We start from the raw sequence: 22,848 nt of genomic DNA on the forward strand, positions 1-22,848 counted from the left end.
AGGAAGAAAATAATCATCTTATGCTGTGTATTAGCCTGCTGAGCAAATAACCTTGGGATAGTAAATGCTGCTTAAATGCCAGACTTTTGGATCTTTATTAAGGTAGGAAATTCCCACATCAATGCTGAGCGGGGACTATACTAGCATTTATCATCTATTTTTGCCCAGTCACTTATAGTCTGTTCTGCTCTCAGTTTACAGTTTTGCCACTCCAAATCCCTTTAAGTCCCTGATGAAGGAATTTGTCTTCCAGGAAGGCCAGTGAGACTGACCTTCTTCAGGAAAAACATTTCTTAATTAAAAGAACATTGTGTGTCTATCCTTAAGAGCCAAACCATGGATCACTTGCTTTATGTTTCTCATTTGTTAGAAGTGGGTAAAACTGTAAAACACATTTGACTCAAATGAGCCCTTCACTGGAGCTGTTCTGTGGGCCAGATTGTCCTTTGGGCAAAGTTTCACCATCTTTAATTTGAAAGTAAAGTGTTCTTTGTTGTAGGTACTCTAAGGCCTTTTCTTCTATTGAAAATTTTCACACCTGACTAGATTATACTTGAAAGCATTAGGGATTTTATGTATAAAAGAAAAAAAGCCCATATTTGCACCCATAGAAAGGTGTGTGTTAGCAAGCAAGATCACCTGTCTGTTGTTATTTACTGTTTATTGTTCTCTCACTTAAAATGAGATGCTGCCTAGTGACAGACTTGAAATGCTCCACTGTGACTGGAGGATGCTGGGCCAGCTGTTCTGCCCCATCTACCTCTGGAGTGCTTACAAATAACCTGTGTGGAAATGAGCACCTATGACAGTCTGCTGAAATACTTGCTACCATCCAGGGCACTGCCAGAAATGAGAAGCTAGTCAGGGACAAGGAGCATTGATTAAAACAAAGGGCTGTGTATCCATAGCTTTGCAGACTGTATGAAGTGTTGGGCTCTGTTGATTTATACTCTCCTTAGCTTTTTTACACTCCTAAAAGACTGGCTTCTGGGTCTAGGAAAGGTGGTTTGCTTACTGAGTAGCAGTGCTGGCAGGAAAAAAACCCCATAAATTCCAGTTGTTTCCCATTGCCTCTCTGCTGGAGGTTACTGCCTTGCATCTCTGGAATAAAAAAGATTTTGCACAAACGTCTGCTCCTCTGAAAATCTCTGACCATGAGCATGGGAGAGGCTGTTTCCTCCAAGAGCTAGACTGAAAAAGAAAGAAGACCTCAGCATCTTGTTTGTTTGTGCTGCTGGGCCCAAAGGGAAATCAGAAGTACCTAAACCTGACATGCAAACAAAGTGGCAGCCTGTGGCTCAAGCAGGACTTAGGGACTCATGGGTTGATGTGAAAGATGCAAACTTCTCTGGTTCCCTAGGGAATTTGACCTCCAGTTATTGCTGGGTTTTGAGTGATATTGAGGAGGATATTTCTGGTTTAGGGAGGATTCACACTGCTAATCACAGCAGCCTGGGTGCATCTGGATCAGCACAATTATGGTAAAATCATAGAATGGCTTGAGTTGGAAGGGGCCTTAAAAATCATCTAGCTCCACCCCCCTGCCATGGGCAGGGACACCTTCCACTATCCCAGGTTGCTCCAAGGTGTGTTCAACCTGTCTTTGGACACTTCCAGGGATGGGACAGCCACAGCTTCTCTGAGCAGCCTTTCCCAGGGCCTCACCACCCTAAAAATAAAGTATTTCTTCCTAACATATAACCTAAGTCTCTCGTCTTTCACTTTAAAACCATTTATCCTTGTCCTATCACTATCTGCCCACGTAGGAAGTTGCTCTGCTCTTTTTAGTAAATTCTATTTAGGCTCTGGAAGTCTGCAATAAGGACTTCATGGAGCTTCTCTTCTCCAGGCTGAACAACCCCATGTCTCTCAGCCTGTCTTTGTAGGAGAGGTGCTTCAGCTCTCTGATCATCTCTGTGGCCCTGTGATCTGTCTTTGTTCACAGCAATCTGAAGGGACATAATCTAAATATTGGATTTTTTGTCGTGACAGCTATTCCTAATTGAGACAACTTGGACATGACCGTGCTCCTTTCTGCCTTCCAACAGGGATGCAGTGGCTGCATTGTTTCTGTAGGTGGGCAGATTCCCAACAACCTGGCAGTACCACTGCACCAGAGTGGAGTGAAGATTCTTGGCACAGATCCTTTAAAGATTGACCAGGCAGAAGATCGTTCCATGTTCTCAGCTGTGCTGGATGAGCTGCACGTGGCCCAGGCTCCCTGGAAGGCAGTCAGCACCCTGGTAAATTGGGATGTGCATCTGGGAAATGCTGAAGCAGCTGGGGGTTGGGATGTGCATCTGCTCAGGAAGGACTGAGTCACTGATACATTTTGAGATTCTGAAGGCATTTGATAGTTTTTAGTGCCCGTGTTCAAGAACTTTTTGATCCCTGTAAAGTGATGCTGCAGCAGCAGGGGCAGTGGGTGGAAGCTGTCTTTAAATCACCTCAACAACCTATGGTGAATACCCAGCAGAAGTTAGCACCATTGACAGGCTAGTCCAGGTATCCTACTGGGCTTGAGAGATGTTCCAGCGGGTGGAGATTGCAAAGGAATAGAGATGTGTTGGCATTGCTCTTTTTTCCCAGTGAAGCTCTATGGACAGGGAGGTCTGAAGGCAAAGCTCTGTGAAGCTCTGAAAGCAGGAAGTTGTGTGTTACACTCAGTGCAGCCTGCAGTCTCCATCTTCTTTCCTCTCATCTTAACTGCTAGTAAAGTGCAAATGCAGTTAGAATTGCAATTCTGGAATGACTTTAAAATATTTTCTTGTTTACAGCATGTTTTCCCTCCCTTTCTTTAGAGAGATGCAGTTGAATTTGCAAAGTCTGTGGGTTATCCATGCTTGCTGAGGCCCTCCTACGTTCTGAGGTAAGGCTCAGCTGGCAGAGCTCAGCAATGTTGGGTATGAGCTCCAAAAACCTCTCTGAGACAAGGGAGAGCAGCTTCAGGGAATGTGTGGCAAACTCTGTGCTAGATGTACGTGGCATTAAGCTGCCCATGAGATAACTGCTCCAACCAACTAATAAAGCCAGTGGATCCCTGAAGTCCATCAGGCACAGATCAAATGTAGAACATAGTCATAAGAATCTCTGTATTACCTTTTGCGTATCTCAAGGCCAAAACAACAAACCATCTGGGATATTCTTTCAGGTTCCTGAGATTGTTACCTTTACAATTAAGTCAGAAGATTGTTTGCCACCAGGAAAAAGATAAGGGAACCTGCTGAGGCTGTTTATTGAGATAGGCATCTGTTTTCAGAAAATGACAGTGCATCTTTTGAATTCAGCTTCTTATTTGCCAAGCTTCTCTGCTTACAGGCATGTTTTATGTCCCTACACTGTGGCAGCTGCTCCTCATTAAACAGACATTATACAGAGTCCCTCATTTCCAACAGCCAGACAGACTTTTTGTGGAGGTTACACCAGCACATGCACACAGCAAACTCACAAGTTGTGAATGATTGCTCTTCTCTGTGAGAATTTTCTTCATACCTGGATGACTCAGCACAGAGAGGTAGTTTTCTGGGCACAGTTTACAAGTGAAAATAAATTGGAGACAGGATCCTTTTCATATGAAAGACACACATATCAAAATGAAGAAGCTCAATATCAGTTTTTGCGGCTGGAGGACAAGCACAATTTTTATTATAAAATAAGAAAAGGAGAAAGGTTTCTTCATCCCTGAAGGAAATAACCTTTAGAAGCAACTCCTGAATGTGATTTTTCTATCTGGTATCCAAGGCTTGCAATAGGATTTCAAGCATAGTTAGAAAACAGCCCTCCTGTCAGGTGTAAAGTTGAGTACAGTTAAGTATAAAGTAACAATTGCTCCTGATGTAATTCTCCAGATTGTTAAGGAACGCTTCCTTTAGCCTGTTGTTTCCATCTGTATTAACACCATTATAGGTCCCTCCTGTGTTAAGTATTTGCTAATGTGCGTTAGTGCAGGGTAGGGGGACTCTAGGTAGGATGTAAAACTTGAGGAAGGAGAGTGTGAAAAGCCCTATCAGAGTCTTCTGCCTGCCTCTGTCTACAGAGCAACAGTTAGATTTCTTCATTCTCTGAGCAGATATGACCTTTAATATTGGCCAGTTTCCTTGGAAAGCTAAATGCCTTTCCCCACCAGCTGGGCACTGTGTACACCAGCTCACATCCTCAGTGGTACTACTGACACAAGTTCATGGATTTATTGAACTCTATTGATTTACATCAGTCCAAGAGGTAAATATAATCACCTAGGTAGCTGTGTCTATTTATCTTAGGACAAAGTGACTGATTTGTGGGATAGATCCTTCTTCCACTTTTCTCCACAGCCTCTTATCCAACAAAGCAAAGGGGAAGCTGGGCATCAGCGGTAGAAATGGGAAGTGTAACATCTTTTTTTTTTTTAATAAGATTCTTCTCTTTAAAAAGGACTTGAATCACATACTCTGGACCCATGTTCTCCCAGATCCCCTTCTCTGATATTCCTGGCAATTACAATTAAAGCAGCTTTCAGATATCTGGTCTACTGTGTCTTAGGGGAGGAGCACAGTGAAATGGACAGCCAAGAGCAGCCTCTTTGCATCTGGGTTTCCACTGTCACAACCATTGCCAGTGACCCAGGCAAGCCTCACTTCATCTGTCCCTGAGGACAAATTGGGCTAGAGGTAGCCAAGTGCGTTTGTCTGAGCTCCTGGGGAAAGGCTGGGCCTTACTGGGGCTGGGTGGCTGAGGAGCCATTCCCCAGCTTAGGGGGACCTTCAAGGGCTTGGCTCAGGAAGGGCATTTGGCAGGAGTGCTAAGGCTGTGAAAACACAGTTTTTCCTTTGTTTCACCACTGTGGTTCTGGAGGTTTCCTGTCTTCTCTGGGAAAGATAATAGAGGGTAATTGGGTACCACCTCTGCCTCTCTCTGAGTCAAGAGCAGAGCAAGTGGCTGGAGTCAGGAGCTTCCTTGGCTAGTGTGTCATGCAGAGGTAGTTGGTGACCTTGTGAACCCCGTGCCTAACACTGATCTCTCCCTAGAATTCACAAGAGAAGCTGACCTGGGTTCTCTTCTTTTCTATTCTCAAGTGGGTCTGCAATGAATGTAGTATTCACTGAAAAGGAAATGAAGAAGTTCTTAGCAGAAGCCACCAGAGTCTCTCAGGTACCTCTTTGTGCTGCCACTTCCTTTTGTGTTCCCCTTATTTGCTTCATCTCTGCTGTGGTTTCTATCTCTTTGTTTCCTTATCATATCTTCCTAGCTCTTTCCCTTCCTTGCCTGGGGAGGAGACAGTTTGACTCCTGAGTTTGTTACCTAACAGATAATATCAAATATCTTTACTGACCGCCCCCCTCAGGATGCCTGCATGGAGTAGGAACAGCTTCCTACATGGAGTAGGAACCAGTTAATTATGTAAATAATTTAAAAATAAAAAATAAAATTTAATTATGTAAATAATTAACTGAGCTGAACCCTTCCAGGCTTTCCAGTGGCAGGTTATACCAACCAGCATAGAAATGGGGGCATTTTTCACTTACTTTCTTAATTGTTTTGCCTGGCTTCATTGAACAACTAAATACTTCATCTTGGCATCTCTTCTGAAGGTTTTTTTTTTTGTGTGTTTTTCTTGTTGTTGTTGTTGTTTTTTTTTTTAATGGTCACTGTTCAGAACAGGACTGTGGCACCATAAACACTGCTGTTCCAGGAATCTTGGAGTTAAAAATTAATGAATCAAAGAGGAACTCTGAAAACACAACTGGCTGGGGAAGTCAGACAAATTACTGCTTTCTCAGGATTCTTAGGTGGTTAAAACTTGAACAAAACCATGAGCTTTTTAAGAGTATGAGGCAAATGGTGCAAATTTAACTTGTCAGCAAGAAATGGTGGAATGGAAGTGAGATACTTTTCAGAGTAATAATATCCTGAAGGATAGGTTAGTGTGGAGGCAAGGACACCACTTATTACCATCTTTGAACAAGTTTTAGAGGGGTAGTGCAACTATTACTTCCATCAGAAGGAATTCTTTAACTATTCTCAGAAGACTATAGGGTCAGCCTGTGGTGGTGTGCAGGTTCTTAGCAGTGCTGGGCCTCCCAAAATGCCAGACTTCCCTCTGCAATTCATCTGAAGCACTCTGCTTTGTGTTTGCACCCACAGAAACAGAGCAGGCAGCAGCCTTAAGCCCCACTCAGTGGGACAGATCATTTTGTCATGCTGCTGGGTGACTTTGTGATGGCAGTGGATGCCCCATAGGAGGATCTAGCCCAGAAAAGACCCCTGGTCAGCTTAATTTGTCACAGCTTGACTGACTTGAATTGGGCAGTGGTGTTCTTTGTTTCTGAGACTCTCATCCCTGGTGCAGGAGGCTTTTCTGGGAGCTGCATTTGTAGAGTCTAGCCAGTACATGACATATTCCTAGGGGAAAGAGAGGGTGTTCCCATGGGTTATCCTTATGATACCCAGTTCTGCTACACGCACAAGGCACTGCTGCTCACTGCAAAAATGACCAGTTCACACCTTGAGGTTTTGGGTGCTCTGGTTCTGATCCTGAAGACACTTACCCCAGATTTATCTGCTATTTTTTTCCTAGTGTAGCCAGACTGCCAAGGGAAGAACGTCTTCCTTCATCCAATATTGTTGTATTATTGACAAAAGCTATGGTATAGTCGAAGCCAAACTAACAAAAACAAAACCAGAACAAAACCATAATGTTCTGTTACTACATTAGGGAGTATTTTTCAGTCTTGTCAAGGCTTTGTGGCCTGTGAGTGATTCCACAGAAGCTCCCAGTATTAGTTGTGAGCATCCTTTGTGGGACACAGGCTCAGTTTTTCTAGTTCCAAAACCTTACCTAGTTCTGCTTCATCCAGCAAAACTTCTCCAGGTAAAGGCCCTGTCTAGTTCTTGTTCTGTTGTTTTAATGGCTTTGCTGTTTCAATGTTGTGTCATTATGGCATTTATGTTGTCAATGATGTTCAAAACTTCTAATGCAGGTTGAGACAGATGGAAGTAAACAAGGTTGTGTGCACATATAAAATCTTCAGCTGAAAAACTGCAGCAAGACAGAAAGTAACAGGACACGAGCCACTAAATTTATGAAACTGTGGGCTTCAGCATTGTCCTTGCCTGTGAATTTACCCTTGCACTGATAAATGGATGGAATTGTGTCTTGTAACTTTTGTAGTTGCTTGGTATTTTTTCAAGAGGAGCCTTTAAAACATGCACGAGCTGTCATTTATTTCATTTTATTCTCTAATAAATAATAGGCATTTAATAGTGAATGGGACAGGTAAAGTGTTGAGACACAAAGCTGGCCAGGAAGAATGCAGATTAGAGTTTTTTTGAGCAAGTGTCTGGAAGGAGAAAATATTAGAGGAGAGTAGAGGTGTGTGCTGGCATCCCAGAGACAGACAGGAAGAAGAGGAAGGAAAACAATGTACACCAAGGGAAGGTAGTGAGAGCCAAGGATGGGCTGTTCCTGGCCAGCTATAATTAGTGGCAACCTCTCGCTGGGAGACTTAGGAAACCAGGCAGAGAAATTAGGAAGGAATGGATCAGTTGGATAAAATATATGACTGTAAAATAGCAACCAACCACCCTACAAAGTCATTGAGAATACCAAGGATCAGTTCCTTTGTGAAGCACCACGTCCAGTGAGCTGGCTCGGAGGCTCAGGCCAAGAGAGAATTGATGACCTTGGAGTTAAGGGCTGTCTTTAGGAGATGAGATTAGAAGTCATTGGATCCATGAATTTCTTGCCATCTTCTTTGAGCCATGACTTCTATGGTTTTGCCCGAAATTTCCCTGTCCTGGTGATGTGGAGAGCTCAAACTTTTTTGCATCAGTGGTTTTAGGCAAATCGTGCCAAATTTCCCCCATTATATCTTTGCAAAGTTCACTTATCTGTGGAAATGAGGATATTAATAGATTGGTCTTCTGGTCTTTTGCTTCCAAAGGGTCCTATGTGGTCTACAAATACTCTCTTACAAAATCTTTCTAATTTTTTCTTGTCTTGATGGCAGGATTACCCTGTGGTACTCACTAAATTTATTGAAGATGCCCGTGAGGTGGAAATGGATGCTGTAGCCAAGGCAGGAAGAGTAAGTACTTTACTTTTCTTCAGCATTAGACTTCTTTCTTCAAGATCTGAGATCTACAAAAATGTGTAATTTGAATGATTTACTATAGAGCCATGGATTCATGCTGAGGAGAGTGAAGGAACAAGAGGAATTCATCTTAGGCTCAAAGCTATTGTACCTGAAAAGCTCCACCTCTCTTTATATATGCATCTAACCAGTTATTTTTTTAAGCCTTGCTTATCCATGTAAATGAAACCTTTTGAATATAGTTTTTACCAGATTTGCAAATCACTGCCTTCAGAAAGTACTTTCTTCAGAATTTTATCATGGTTTATGGAATTACCGCAGTTATTCAATTTTTTTTTTTTCAATTTTGTCTTGCCTTTCATTACTCAGCAAAGGCAAAAAAAATCACAAAGTTCACAATTAACAGAAATATTTTTTTTTCAATTTTAATTTTTAACCAGAAGACACAATCACTTTTTTGGTATTGAGGTTGTATGCCTTGATGCAATTAATTCAATTTAAATCTTTAGGTCTTGATTTCCAGATTTCCCAGAAAAGAGTGGGCATAAAATTATATACCAGTGATGTTAGTTCATGCTTGTTCCTGTTGGGGAATGATGACTTTTTTGTGTTCTGGCAAGCAGAAATTAAAAAGCTGCTTTAAAGCCTCCTTAGCTTTTATCTTCTGAGCCCACATGTGTTAGAGAGAGGAAGGAAGCCTTAGGATCTCCAGGCTGTGGTAGGTTTTATCATATTTATGATTTGCTTAACCATAATAGCAAAGACACTGACGTGGTCTCCTTGTTCAGTGTCTACTTCAGACGTATTCTCCTGAGAATTTTGGGAAATTCACTTTTTGTCCCTCCTCGTGGGTATCCTTTTTCAGCTCCAGCTGTGCTGAGGAGGCTGGGCTGTGCTGGGGAGGAAGGAGCAGGTTTGGGTGGGTGCAGTGAGCAGGACTCTCCCTGCTGTGTGCAGGTCATCTCCCACGCCGTTTCCGAGCACGTGGAGGATGCAGGTGTGCACTCAGGGGATGCCACCCTCGTGTTCCCCACACAGACCATCAGCCAGGAAGCCTTGGAGAAGGTAAGTGTTGCTCTAGCACTGAAAAGAGAAAAGGAAATGAGAGTTTGACTCTGCTTTCCCTCTAACCACCAGTGGAGAAATCAAATCACCAATGATTTTTCTAAGGCCAGTGTGGTGTGCAAGTGAAGAATGATTGGCTTGATTATCTGAACTGCATCCCAGGAATTTAAGCAGTAGAAGTGCACACTTTTAGACCCACAGGATTTTTTTGTTTCCTTGGTTTAGAACCAGCTTCTGTAGCAGTAGATTATTGTCTAATTCATACATAATCCATGGTTCTCTTTCCACTTCCTTTTCTCCCACAATACTTAAATGATTATGTCAGATGTATGACTTTTGAGCTGTCTGCTTTTCCAAAAATAATATCAGGATGAATGAACCTCACCTAATCTTGACTTTTTCCCCTTTCAAGAATAAACCTTGTGATACAGAGTTAGTTGTTAAGATGCATTTTTTAAATGAAATGTGCCATGCCCCTTTATGTCATCCTGATAGGGGTTTGCTTGGAAGCCAGCAAAAGCTGTAATGCACTGATCTGTGCTCCAGCTCTGTTTCCAAGAATGTCCAGAGTCTTGTTTCTGAAAATAGCCATCTCCTGGAGCAATGCTATTCAAACCCTTGTATTGACCCACCTGGGAAATAAAGTTTTCCTCCCAGTTTGCTCCAGAATGTACCTGCTCAGATACCTCCCACTGATCTGTGATGGGACAGACATGTAGGTGAAAGACTATCAGGACACTTATAAAACTGTTTAGTTATTCTCAAATAACAAACCATCATTCATTATGTCACCAAGAAAGATATAAAGACTCCAGTGTGCAGTGTAGGAATTACTACAGGGCAAGGCTTTGATTCTTTGTTTTTCTCCTTCTCCCCTCTGCTTTCTCACACACACAAAATCCTGATTTTTATTTCTGCCCTCAAATGTCACTTCAGGCTCCTGGTTACTAGGGAAATTAAACATGTTTGCTTCTAAAATAGTGCTATTGTCAAAATGTGGGTATAGAGAAAAAAACAAGGCAGAGAGAGATGATGTTTAAAGAAATCCACAAGTCTAATGATTTACTGTCATGATGCTCTCTATTCTGTGGAACTTAATTATTTATTCTATATACACACATTAACACTTTATAAATTTGTTTTTTTAACAGGTAAAAGCTGCTACAAAAAAGATTGCAACGGCTTTTGCCATCTCTGGTCCATTCAACATCCAGTTCTTGGTGCAGGGCAGCAATGTGCTGGTAAGAGCTGCTGTGAGTGTGGCAGGGCCCATGCTGTGCTGGGGTGTGTGGGTCCTGCATCTCTGCTGGGGCACATAACCTGCCTTGGCAGAGGCTGTGGGCTTGCTGGTGCCACCCACGGTCACACTGAGGGTGAAGAGAGCCTGCTTGCTTGTCTGTCAGCTTTGTTTCACTGTGGGCTGCTGCCCTTCCCAGTTTGGAATAGGATGGGCAGCACTGGGTCCTGCACTTCATCCCATGTACTGGATATCATAGCCTTTAGATCTCCAATGTCTTCTCTCATCTTTAACTATGCTGATGTTGAATCAAGCCTTCAAAGGGATTGAAAAGAAAGCAAGACAATGTAAGTGTTTTAAACCTTTACTATAAGCTATTAGGATGGTTATCTGAATAGTCCTAATAGCTATTAGGAACAGAAGTATAGCAGATGTGTGAGCCTTTCTGGGTAACAGCTGGCTTTCTGTTGCTAATGGAAGGAGGTCAGAGTGTGAGCAGAGTATGACTGAGGATACAGTGAATAGGAAGAAAACCTGTCAGGAAACAGAAGAGATGCATTCTTGGTAAAAAATCCTGTTTGGGCTATGAGTTGAGTTAAATGTGCATACTGTTCTTCACCTTTTCTCTGTTTCACACATGGTTATTCAAAAACTCCCCAGAGGGAAAGACCAGAGTTTTTCCTTCCTTGCTTTCCCACAACATTGCCTGTCTTTCTCTGTACAGCCTCTTCTTTTCAGTTGTACCTTCACTATTCTACCCTCTTTCACTCCATTGTCACTTGCAGCAATTCCTCTTCTGCTCTTGAACTCCGAGGTGGCTTCTCAGCATGTCTCAGAACTTCTTTGGTGCCTCCTTGCCTGACTGGATGGCTGCCACAAGTGGGTGAGGGAAGTCGGTAAGGACAGTCCTGTCATTCAGGAGGTGCCACCCCCATGGGAAAAGAACAGGTTGGACCTCTAGAGGTTGTTCCTACTGCCTGTGTATCTGTTTCCTCTTGCACATTAACTTAGGATATAGTAGAACACGTTTTCTGAGTGAAGTCTGGCTCCCCTCTAATATTCAGACAACAGAGAGGGATCTCAGCTGCTTGTAGATCTGACCATTCCCCACCCCTCTTCCCTGTTTTAATAATGATCCCAATTTCTGTGTTTCTTATTTGACAGTCTGAAGAATAAGTCTGCCAAGAGGACTCAGGGCTGATTTTAAAAAAATATGAATCAATGTATTTTTTCCCTACACAGTGCCTGACCCTGATATTTCTCTTTTTTCAATCCCACCAGGTGATAGAGTGCAATCTGAGGGCCTCACGGTCCTTCCCCTTCGTATCCAAGAGTCTGGGTGTGGATTTCATTGATGTGGCCACTAAAGTGATGATTGGGAAGCAGGTTAATGAGTCATCCCTCCCCACAATGGAACATCCCATTTTTCCATCCAGATATGTTGGGATTAAGGTATGGTTTCCAAAAGAGTCACAGAAACCCCACCACAGAGCCAGCACATAACACATTAATATACAATTAGTACTTTAATGCCCAGAGAAAACAATTTACTCATTGGCCAAAGGTCAAACTGACCTTTTGTAGTTTCTGTCAAGATAATCTGTTTGGAAACTTTAGAGAAAAATCAGATGATAATTATCCAGTGAAACCAAGTCTTTATTTTTAGTATCTAGCCTACTCTGAATCCTGTTTATGAACTGCATAATAAGTTTACACTTCCACAGCTGAACACTGAAGTTCAGGCTATTTCATAATACTATGTAATACATGTCTGGACATGCACAACTTTTTGTTGTGGGTGCCCCCCACATTTTATCTGCAGGACCTGGGACATGGGCTGTTAAATCCACATAATCCCCTTTATATACACGACTGGTTAAAATAGGGATGAAAGCCTTGCATCCTTTGATTTCAGTAAGGCCAAGATTTTACTTTCCATAATTACTAAGCTTGAATAGGACCCAACATAAAAAAATATATGGTAGATATTTTTGAATGCTTAGTTGAAGAAAAAAAATCAGGTAATCATAAAAAAATCTAGAACAGTGGTGCAGAAAATCCAAAGGATAATGAGAATTTTTTGTACAGAAACTTTCAAGCTTTAATAGCTTCCATAGCAAGTGAAAACTGAGGAAGCAGAAAATGCCTAACATCTTTCTACTAGTAAAATGTTCAGAACTATTAAAATACAAGCCAAAATTATGTCCCAAGCCAGCCAGTAGAGATATATATTTACATTTTATTTTGATGCCACAGATAGGCATTATCCAAAATGCAAACTTGAGGTTGTTTGTGGAGTTTTTTTTGCTGTTAGGTTGTTTTTTTTTTTTTTTTTTTTGTGTGTGGGGTGGTGGTTTTTTTTTTTTTTTTTTTTTGTGAGCCTAATTTATTTATGTCCATTTCTACTATTTAGACCTGGGGCTTCTATACTGTTGTTAGCTGAACTGCAAAGAGTTTTGTGTCTCCTGGGAATGCTGGCTACAGAGCAGAAAACCCAGCTTTATTCTTGAAAACTTCCCTACAAAGCTTTTTATACTGCTTGTGTTCTGTGTGGATTTGTCAAATATAAAACTTGCTAACACCTTTGGAAATGTTCAACTTTGACAAACATCCCAGTTTGTTGTTATTCATGCATCATATTTTCTATCCTCTTGCAATTTATTGCTAGTAGTATTTGCATGGACACAGGATCTTTTTTCTTCAGCAGTTCTTAAGAGAAGATACAAAACTCCTTTTTTCTTTGTCAGCATGGCTGCTCCTTTGTGGATTTGAGTACCCCTGTTTAAGCTTTAGTGACAAATATTGTCTTGCCATGTTTCCTTCCAGACTGGTGCAAGTATCAGGGCCTGACCAAGATTAAATCCTAGGTAGAGAATGACTAAGTTTTAAATAGGGTTTAGTTGCAGTAGAGAGTCTGCTCATGATGATGCATTTTCACGTTCATGGTAGATAAAAATTAGGGGAGGTGGTGTAAGGCTTTGCTGCTTTTTACCTTACCACAATAATTCATGTATTAAATGTATTAAAATAATCCATCTTGAGTGCCGTATCTCTGCTTGAGTTGGCCACTGTAAAAAGTTTTTCTTTACTAAAAGTGGAAATAGAACTGATCTAAAAGTCACAAAGGTACATGACATTTTTTGAGAAACCTTTTGAATTTATCCTGTCTTATTTTAACTGGTCATTGTTAGGTGTCATGAAGCAGCAGCTGTATTATCTTCAGTGGTACCCTTGGAGACCTCCAGGGACAGAATTATGGCTTCAAATTTTAAAATAGATTTGTTTCTAAGCAGAAATCTTGCTGCCTTTATGCAAATGCCATTAGTAGTTGAAGATGTGGAGAAACCTCCCAGAAAATTACTCGGTAGTAAGAAATTTGTTCAATGTTTGTTACATGTGGTCATTGGTTCTTTAACAGAGACTTTCTTTTCCTCCCTCCCCTCCATGTTTATTTTAAGATCAAATGAGACAAGAGAACTGTGAATTAAGTCCTCAGATGATAATAATAATAGCGATTATAATAATAAACAGTGATCGGGGGCTTAACATTAACATATAAAGAGAAAAAATTACAAATGTGTATTTCTGGATGGGGAGAGGGGGAAGATATGAAATAATTTGCAAAGTTTCATCTTGTTTGTACCAAAAAATTGCATTCTTATGGAATAGTTTTATTTCTACAAATGAAACATTTAATAGAGAACAGCATTCTCTGAAAAAACAACTGGATTCAATAGTATCTATCCTTGTTCTGTGACTTAAGTGCTTCACAGCCTTTTTATTTAAAAATGTGCCCTTAAAATCATACTGATAGTTGGCTACTACTGACTGAAAATCTACCACTGGAATGTGAGCAGGACGCAAGAGACAGATGATTGATTTATTGGTGGAATACATGGAATATTTGTTCCAGTCCATCACTGAGATGCTGAGCTACTTTGCCAAATAGTTCATTGCTTATCAGCCTTGACCACTGCTTTTTTTGGATAAATTCACATCTCTTTCTGTCACTTCTAAGCATAGTTGGAATTTTTATATATTTTTTAAATTATTCAATTTTTATTCTTTCTCACTCCTGCCTCTTTCTTTCACCAGGCCCCCATGTTTTCCTGGTCCAGGCTGAGAGATGCTGACCCTGTTCTCCGGTGTGAAATGGCCTCTACTGGGGAGGTATCTTTTAGATTTGCTTTTATTCTTTTATTTTTTAAACCAAGTTGACTTTAAACATCATGAATCTTTGAAAGTGATCTTATTACTGCCTGAATCATGATGGCATCTGCTGCTTCTTCAGAAAATTGAAAGCATCTTTCTTAGCTGTAAAACCCACAATGTCCTGGAAAACCCAGTTTTTTCAGCCACTGGATGTCCCTGTTCACCTGCATGTCAGCTCCCTGAGTAGGACCTGGTTGGTGTGATAGCCTGAAATGAGTTTATTTGAGAGTTCTTGGCTTCTGGGTGGCTGTTTTATGACTCGTGCTTCTGAAAAACAGGTGGTGACAGCTCCCAGGCCCCATGGACACTTGCTGCAGCAGTGACGTGGAGACCCCTGGGCATGAGTGCTTGGACTTGGGACATGCCAGTTGCTTAAAGGCAGCAAAAATGTGTGGTGTTCTCTTGCTGCTGATAACCATCAAGGCATGTCCTGAGGTGCAAGATGAAAGAAAGAGACAATAAAATGTGATGGCTGCAGGGTCTGTGGGCAGTCCCCACTCTCTGTGTAGCCAGGCTGTGAGGTGCTGCTGGAATGGCTGCTGCTGTGGTTCTGGCATGCTGTGAGGGCACAGGGCTGGGCATCTTCCTGCCCAGGCCCAGCAGCCTCACAGGCACAGGTTTCCATCCATATCACCTGACCCACGTGGCACAAAAGGTTTCTTCATGAGTTATTGCTGAGCTATCAAGGGTGTCCATAGATACCAAGTGGTATTTAAATGTTATGTGTTCTGTTACTTCTTGAATGACTTGCAGTAGCATAATCTTCTTCTGGGCCAGAATACCCTCTTGGAAAGTGATTAAACACTGGGGTAATTTGATCAGACTTAAGTCTGCTGTACCGTCATTAGGCAGGTGGTAGATCCTGGGCTGCTCTGTTGGATGTGAGCTTGGGTGTCTCCAAAAGAGCTGCTTTCATTAGGAAACACCATTTTGGCATGGAAAAGTACCCAGATAGAAAGTAAGAAGAGCCTTAGCTCTCCTACATCTTTCCAGACAGAATGACTTTATTTTGCTCTTCATAATATGCTGGAAATCAGTATTACAGAAGATTTCCTTTCAGTATAGTTAATGGACAGAAATAAGTCAAGTGACTTCTGTGACTCCTTGATTTTCAGAACAAAATAGAACACAGAGACAATCTCTTCACCAAAAAAAGAATAAAAATGTAACTAGGGACAAGAATTATCTTTCTGGGCTTTATACAGAGTTAGAGATTACCATAGTCATAAAGGAGGGATTATTAACTTTTATGAGTTGGAAAGATCCATATTCACAAATGCCATAAAGTGTGACAGTTATGAAAGTCTTTCTTATAGTGAAGTAAGGATAATAACTTGCTTTGGGTAAAAAGCTCAGTTATTCCTCACAGACATTTTTCACACACATGGCTTGATCTGGGCATGAATTTGTCACATATGTCTGGCAAAGATTTATTTTGCTGGAAGCCATGGTTCACACAATAGGAGAAGACAGTGCTGGGGGTCCCTTTGAGTATTGTGTTTGTGGACCATGCCATAATGATAAACCTCTCCTGGCAGGCTGGAGAGCCTACAAGGGATGGTCTGTCTGTCACCCTAAAAAGTCCAGGAATATAGAATATGTAGAAACACATAGAATATATCATGTTGTCATGACTTTTTTTATCCCTTCCTTTGGGGATTTTTGTTTGTTTAGTTGCTCTTTTTTTTTTTTATTTCAGTAGATGTGGCAAATCAAAATTTATTTTTAATGAAATACTGGTTTCTGCTCACCATGGTGAGACCATGAATATGAGGGCTCACTCTGAGATGGGAAGGGACCATAAGGGGAAAATGGGAGAGCAATTCTCAAGCAGCTCATTTATCCCATTTCTATATGTTGGTAGATTTGTTATTTCACAGAGAAAAATCAGTGACAATTTCTGTTCTGATTGTTTTTCAACAAGTGTGGAGCTGACCAGAAAAAGTGAACATTGGTTGGTTGGTTTTTATTTTTTTAAACTTTCACAAAAGCTCATGCATTCCTCTTTTTGTCACCAGAATTCCAAATTTTGGTTGGGAACAGTTGAGCTCTTTCAGAAGATTGTTATCATATGATAGTCAGTAAGCACCTGAGCTCCACATCCAGTTCTGAAAGCTGGAGAGCTGCTAAATGATTCTTGCTGTTTTCTTCCTCAACTGTTTCTTTAGAATTACAATTTATTTAAAGTAAGTTATTATGAATTGGCCTGATTGCTTTGTTCTTAAGTAAATACTAAAATTTTACTTGAATTTTGGTCATCTGTGACCTTTTAATGGAAAAGCATCTTTATATCTTGTAGCTTTCCTTCACAAGAAATGCCAGGAGTACACAAGAGCACAAACACTGCCTTACCCTGCTTTGCAGGCACACAGAAGAACGTGCCTCTGTGCACAGCTCTCACTGGGTCCAAGAATTCTATAATGTTAAATAATTTGCAGTGCAATCCCAAACATTGGAGCAGTCTGTGTACAGCATCCCAATAACTTAGCAGAATCAATTGTTACTCCTTGGTGTGCTGTTTGAAACAAGTGTTGCTTATTCCTCCATTATTGCTTCATTAAAATTATGAGATTTGTCTGCAATGATTTGTTCTGTTCCCTGTGCCTGCAGGCTCCATGCAAAGCAGTCTGTCTTTTTAACACAGAAACAAAAGATCCTCTTTGAAAATGTCATTCCTGTTTCTTTTTAAAGCAATGTTTTTGGTTTTCCCCTCATGCATTCTTTGTGCCTTTCTGCAGGTTGCATGCTTCGGGGAGGACGTGTACTCTGCCTTCCAGAAGGCTCTGCTTGCCACAGGGTTTACATTTCCTAAGGAAGGAATTTTGATTGGAATCCAGGTGAGTCCTAAAAGTCAGAGCTTAGAAAGGACCAACACAGAGGAACTCAGTTGCTTTAGCCTTGTTTTAATTCATGTGGCTTTATGGCTTAAATGTGTTTTTCTGCATTTCATCCTGAAGTGCAGTGTGACAGTGAGGAACAAACACCATGGGGAGATCTCTACTGGATTCAACAAGGCTGGTCTGGTGGGTTTTCCCTCTATCTCCTGATAGTTTCTACTGACAACTACAGAAGTTTCTTCTGTCACAGAGAGCAACTTTCAGTGCTGATAGCAAGAGGTGAAACCCTAAAATGCAAGCTTTAGTCTAGCATGGAGTCAGGGCACCTGCAGAATCTGCATCTGAGAGGCAATCCCTCTGAGGAGATAGAAGAACCAGAAGTTTGCTGTGGGAAGCCCTTGGGGATGGCTGCAAGCAGAGACTTGGGATCAGAGAGGTCTAAGAGATGCTTCTGGGGGAGCAAAGGCTGTAGATGGTCAGTTCAGAGAAACATCTCAACCAGAACCCAGTTGTACTCTGTGCTCCCGCACAGTGGGAGCCCTGGCTATGTGACTTTCCAATCATATGAGCTCCCTCCATCTGTGCATTGCTTCTTGCCCTTTTCAAACCCATTCTCCTCCAAACCTCCCAAACAGGGAGACAGTCTCCGTGCTGCAAAGTTGGATCTGCTAGGTTTCCCCATGAAGGCACAAGTTTCCTTCCAGCAGAGCTGTAGCATCATTGACAGTGCAGAAAAGCTGATGTTGTTGGGCTGGTTATTGGTGTAAACTGTTGGCCTGTGAGGCCTCCTCAGGTATGGCACTGTCACATCCCTCTCCTCACTGGAGTCACAATGGGAATGGACTCAAGTGCAGTGGGGCAAGGGGTTAAAGGACATCAGTCTGCCACCAAATCTGTGGCAATAGAAGAAATTCTCCAACAACATCTTTTAATGAGAATCAGGCAGTACTTTATTCTGGCCATGTTTTTATTCTGGCTAGGATGTGCTATAGAAATCATTCCATCCACACTTGCCCAGGTTGTGCAGTGGAAATCATTCCATTACACAGAGTTCTTTACCAGGTTTTTCACATAAAAACCCCCAAGAAATTCTCCTTCATTGGTTCTACATTACAGAATCTTTAGAATCCAGTCTTCTATTTGTTATTGATTCCTTCCCCTTCAATGCTAATCTAGTTCTCATTCTTTGGTTCTCTTATCACTCTCTTCCCAGACCAGGTATCTCCAGCCACATCAGGGGGTAATGTCTATTAATGTCCATTAATCTTCTCTGTATCTTCTGGCTACTTCCAGTCTGTAGGCGTTAAACTCTCAGAACCTAGGAATCTTCTTTTTGTTGATTGAAGCCCATCAGATCTCACACAGTGAAACTCAAACCCCTGGTGAAGTCTTTTGAAGAGAAACCCCAATTCCCTATCCCTTTGTCAAAAGCAGACAAACCCTTGACTGAAGTTCCTTTAAAACTTTAGGAGTTGTATCATTTCTGACAAGCCTTCACCCTTGCCCCCACTTTTCTGCCATCATCCTTTGCCTGTTTGATGAGTGTGCACAGCCAGTCTTGTTGCCTACCCTACAGCTCCTGTGAGCCAGAAGTAACTCAGAAAAGAGCCAATTGTACATTTTAGCAGTGATGTTTCTGGTTTCCACACTTTGCCAGAGCTACCTCCTCGAAGGGATTGTCTCTTGGATGCAGACTCTGCAGGTCCACTGGGTTTTAGGGTTTAGCTGCTCAGTGTGACAGATTTTAAATGATTCATTATGGGAATGCTCTCCAGTGCATTGGGCTCTGCAAAGAGCCTTTATGTGAGGAAGTTCCTGGTGGATTTTCCCTAGGAACAGCCCTGCCCTTTTTACAGGCCTGGATCAGCAAGGAGGTTGTGTGTTTCAGGATGAACAGGGAGCTAGGCAGAAAAGGAAAAAAGGTTTTGGTTCTTTATCAAAGAATAACTGACTGCATGAGGTGCTGAAATCAGAGACACTTGTAAACTTTGGGATGTATGCATGTTCCTCAAAAATTCATGCACTTCCAATACAACTAGAACATTCTTGGGCCCCAGAAAACCATCTGATTGCTTCCTGCCATTTTCACATTGTGCTTGCAATAAGCTGATGCTCTACATGATTGCATAAAGCTGATAAAACAAAAAACATAGAATAGATGAATTTTCCTGTCAGACAGCTGGGGTGTGAAAAATGTCTTTGGCTGTTTGTGCCAGCAGATGATGTGAGGGAAGAGTGTGAAAAGTGGCCAGAGAGGAACATGACTTCTGCTAACAAGGATTACTGCTGAGTCCTTAAATGTCAACATATATACACACATCTGGGGATGGAGGCAGTTGCTCAAAGTTACCTCTAATTAGCAGAAAAATTGCTTGCTACCTAGGCAAAGTTTAGAAGTTCACTATGAAACTCTGTGCAGTTGATACTGTATGTCTATTGTATATACTGCATATTTTAAAACAGCATTTTAAAAAGGAGAAAAGCAAAGCCAGGAGGAGAAAAAAGGAGGGAGACCAGTGTTTAAAATTTAAGTGTATTTTCCAGATACCAGCTAAAGTGGAATGGGCAGAAAAGAAAGTCATTTTAGCTGTAGAAAGCATTTATGCAAGTTCTGTGTCAGTAGCTGTTTAACTGAGCCAAATGTTCTTTCTACAAAGGTGTTAGGAATAAAAAAGAAGGGAAAAGGAAAAGATAAAACAAAGCCCAAAGCTCAACTCCACAAACCTTTTAAAAGTAATATCATTCTGTCTTTTTAATGAGTGGTTTACAGTTTATTTTCTTGCAAAAGAAACTTAAAAACAACAGATCAATCACTTTAAGATCTCTCTGCATCTCAGCATATTTCTTCTATAATTAAACTCCAAATCAAGAGGCATAAAGCTGATTCTGAGAACCAGGTATTGCCCCCTCCCCAGTCTGGAGATTGTCACCTATGTACTTTTCAATGGTCTGCTTTGAAACAGAGGGGAAATAAAGCCCTGTGGGAAGGGAAGGTTGAAGTGTTGACCTTCACCTGGCATGTAGACTCTAAGTCTATGAGTATTTGGCTGGAAAAAAGGGGAGCCCCTCACTGCAGAAATAAGAGGCACAAGGAATGAGGCATCAGGCCAGCTGTGAGCCCCAGCACTGTCCTTGTTTCAATCACAAGCATGAGCCCACCTGCCTTGTACAGGCAAAACTGCTGGGGTATCCTCACAGGGAAACAGAGTCTCAGAAGGAAAAATAGCACATGGCCTCTCTCAACCATCACTAAGTGTTTCCAAATGACAGGGTGATTTCTGCAACCTGTTCTGGTGCACAGAGCACACACACAAGCTCCCCTGGTTGTCCCTGAGGAAGATGCTGTGATTCACCTGCAGTAGATGGTGAGCTCAAAGCACACACCAATTTTGAAGGCTTCATTGCTTCATGACTAGCACCTTGCTCTGAGTTTTAGACTGGATTTTTATCTGTTGCAGAGAGAGAAATAAGAAGCAAAATGGTCTTGAATTCTGCTTCTCTCCAAAGCAGCTAGGCTTATATTTCAGTGATTTGGTATGCTGCACATTTATACCTTTGCTATTAATCATGTTGAGGTTAGAGGACACTACCTTCTTGAAGGTAAAAGTCGAATGGATATAGTTAACAGGAGTAGAGAGGAAGATCTTGCTTTCCTTGCAAATGTTTCTGGGGTGTTTTGCAAATCAAGAGTCAAATGGTACTGCTGTGATCTGCAGTCCAAAGTGAGCCCAGGACGCCCAGCAATGACCCCACCTTGCTGGGAGCTGCCAGACTGGTGTGCAGTTCCAGAGGGAATCCTCCTGCTGCCATGCTGGAGGGAGCCAAGCTACCATCCCAAGGTCAGGCAGGGGAGTGCTCCTTGACATCCAGGGGACAGCACAAGGCAGGCTGGGCAGCTGCTGGGGACTGTGAGCCTGCTGTCCTTCAGCTGAGAGCACTCAGTGACACTGCACAGGGTCACTGCACAGTGACACTGCTCAGGTCCCCAGGGTCTGAGAGGTCTGATGCTCTTCCAGGGTAGATGGAGTGTGACTTCCATGTTAGACAAATGAAACTCTGTCAGTTTATGTCACCTGATAACCTACCTCTTCCCATAGTCTGGAGAAATCTGTGATGCTGAAACCCTGAGTTGGCCATTAAATAATTTATATTTTATGCAAAAGGAGTTGAAAAGTTAGGTTTTTTTTTTCTTTTCTGATTGGCCTATTCGGTGATATCTCTGGGATAGAGTGCATCTGTCTTAAATTTATGCTAGTGACCACAAGATGCAGAAAGCATTAATAGAATATTTTATTTTTAAATCCTGGCACTTCAAGTCTGTTGTTTCAAGGTAACCTTCTGGCTTGGTTCCTTACATACCAGAATTTTTGCATCCTCCATTGCGGATTTGGATAGAGAATTCAAGACTATCACAGGAGATGAGTTGGTTTAATTTTGAGCTGGATCTCAGTGAGAGCTGATGTAGCTGTATTGAATGAACTAAGGATGTAGTCCTTTACAAATAGCAATGCTTGCTGGAAAGCATGAGGGGTTATAAGAAATGGAACTTTTCAGATAAAGGAAAAAAAATGCAATTCTCCTACAATAAATACCTTTGACTAAGTAAATCTGCTTGTACTTTTCACCTTTAGTAACTAATGGTTTCTTGCACAGGTTATTTCAGCCAGCTTGTAAATCTGAGGCTGCTCCAATGCAAGCTGACAGCTGTAATTTCTTTTCACAGAGAGGCTGTTTTATGTGTCACAAGTGTTCAGTACATGTTTGATAGAAGTTTATAATGCTGTTGTGAAAGCCAACACCCCTGACCAGAAGGCAGAACCATTCTCTCTGACTGGGAAGCTGCCAACCCTGTCACACTATATATTTATATTTTCCAGCTAATGTACAGAATGAGATGGCTTTCAGAATGAGTGCTCAGGAAAAAAAAAACCCTGCTTAGTCCTTTTCTTCTTAGGAAATTGTTGACCCTTCAGGATATTGCTCTCTCATCCATAAAGGTTAAGCTATCAGTAGCTCCAGCAGGAACAAGAGAGCTTTTAATAATCTTACTTGCAAATGTGTGTAAGACCAGACCAGGCTAAGGTTAAAAGCAAAGTTTGGCTTGCCTTGGGAGTGAGGGGCATTTGTTGCATCTGATATTTGCTGTTCAACATCCCAAAGATACTTAGGCTGATACTTTCCCTCATCTGTTACTCTAAAACAGCTTGTTCCAGTGCAGATGTCTACAGGAGGTGGTTGTACCCATCTAAATGATGTTGAGTCTGGATAACGAATTATAAGACAAGCTTTCAAAGGTGCTGTAAGTCAGGCACTCAGGTCCTCATGGGAATATGGCATCCCAGGCTCCTGACTCAATTTCCAGATACCCACAGGACTTAGAGATGAACTCACACATACACAAGCTCTTATTTGTGTGAATGTGCAA

General features: G+C 41.7%; 1 protein-coding gene across 1 annotated transcript in view; it reads left to right on the forward strand.

Annotated features, from left to right (window-relative positions):
* The window catches only part of CPS1 (carbamoyl-phosphate synthase 1), a 92,457-nt gene that overhangs the window by 65,923 nt on the left and 3,686 nt on the right, over positions 1-22,848 (forward strand). Inside the window, exons 26-34 of the mRNA XM_021532591.3 lie at positions 2,049-2,243; positions 2,802-2,869; positions 5,055-5,130; positions 7,989-8,066; positions 9,030-9,137; positions 10,289-10,378; positions 11,656-11,826; positions 14,470-14,544; positions 17,325-17,423. Of these exons, the coding sequence (XP_021388266.2) occupies positions 2,049-2,243; positions 2,802-2,869; positions 5,055-5,130; positions 7,989-8,066; positions 9,030-9,137; positions 10,289-10,378; positions 11,656-11,826; positions 14,470-14,544; positions 17,325-17,423 (960 nt within the window). The remainder of the gene's footprint in view (positions 1-2,048; positions 2,244-2,801; positions 2,870-5,054; positions 5,131-7,988; positions 8,067-9,029; positions 9,138-10,288; positions 10,379-11,655; positions 11,827-14,469; positions 14,545-17,324; positions 17,424-22,848) is intronic.

This window comes from Lonchura striata, chromosome 8, assembly GCF_046129695.1.
Source record: "Lonchura striata isolate bLonStr1 chromosome 8, bLonStr1.mat, whole genome shotgun sequence".
NCBI lineage: Eukaryota > Metazoa > Chordata > Aves > Passeriformes > Estrildidae > Lonchura > Lonchura striata.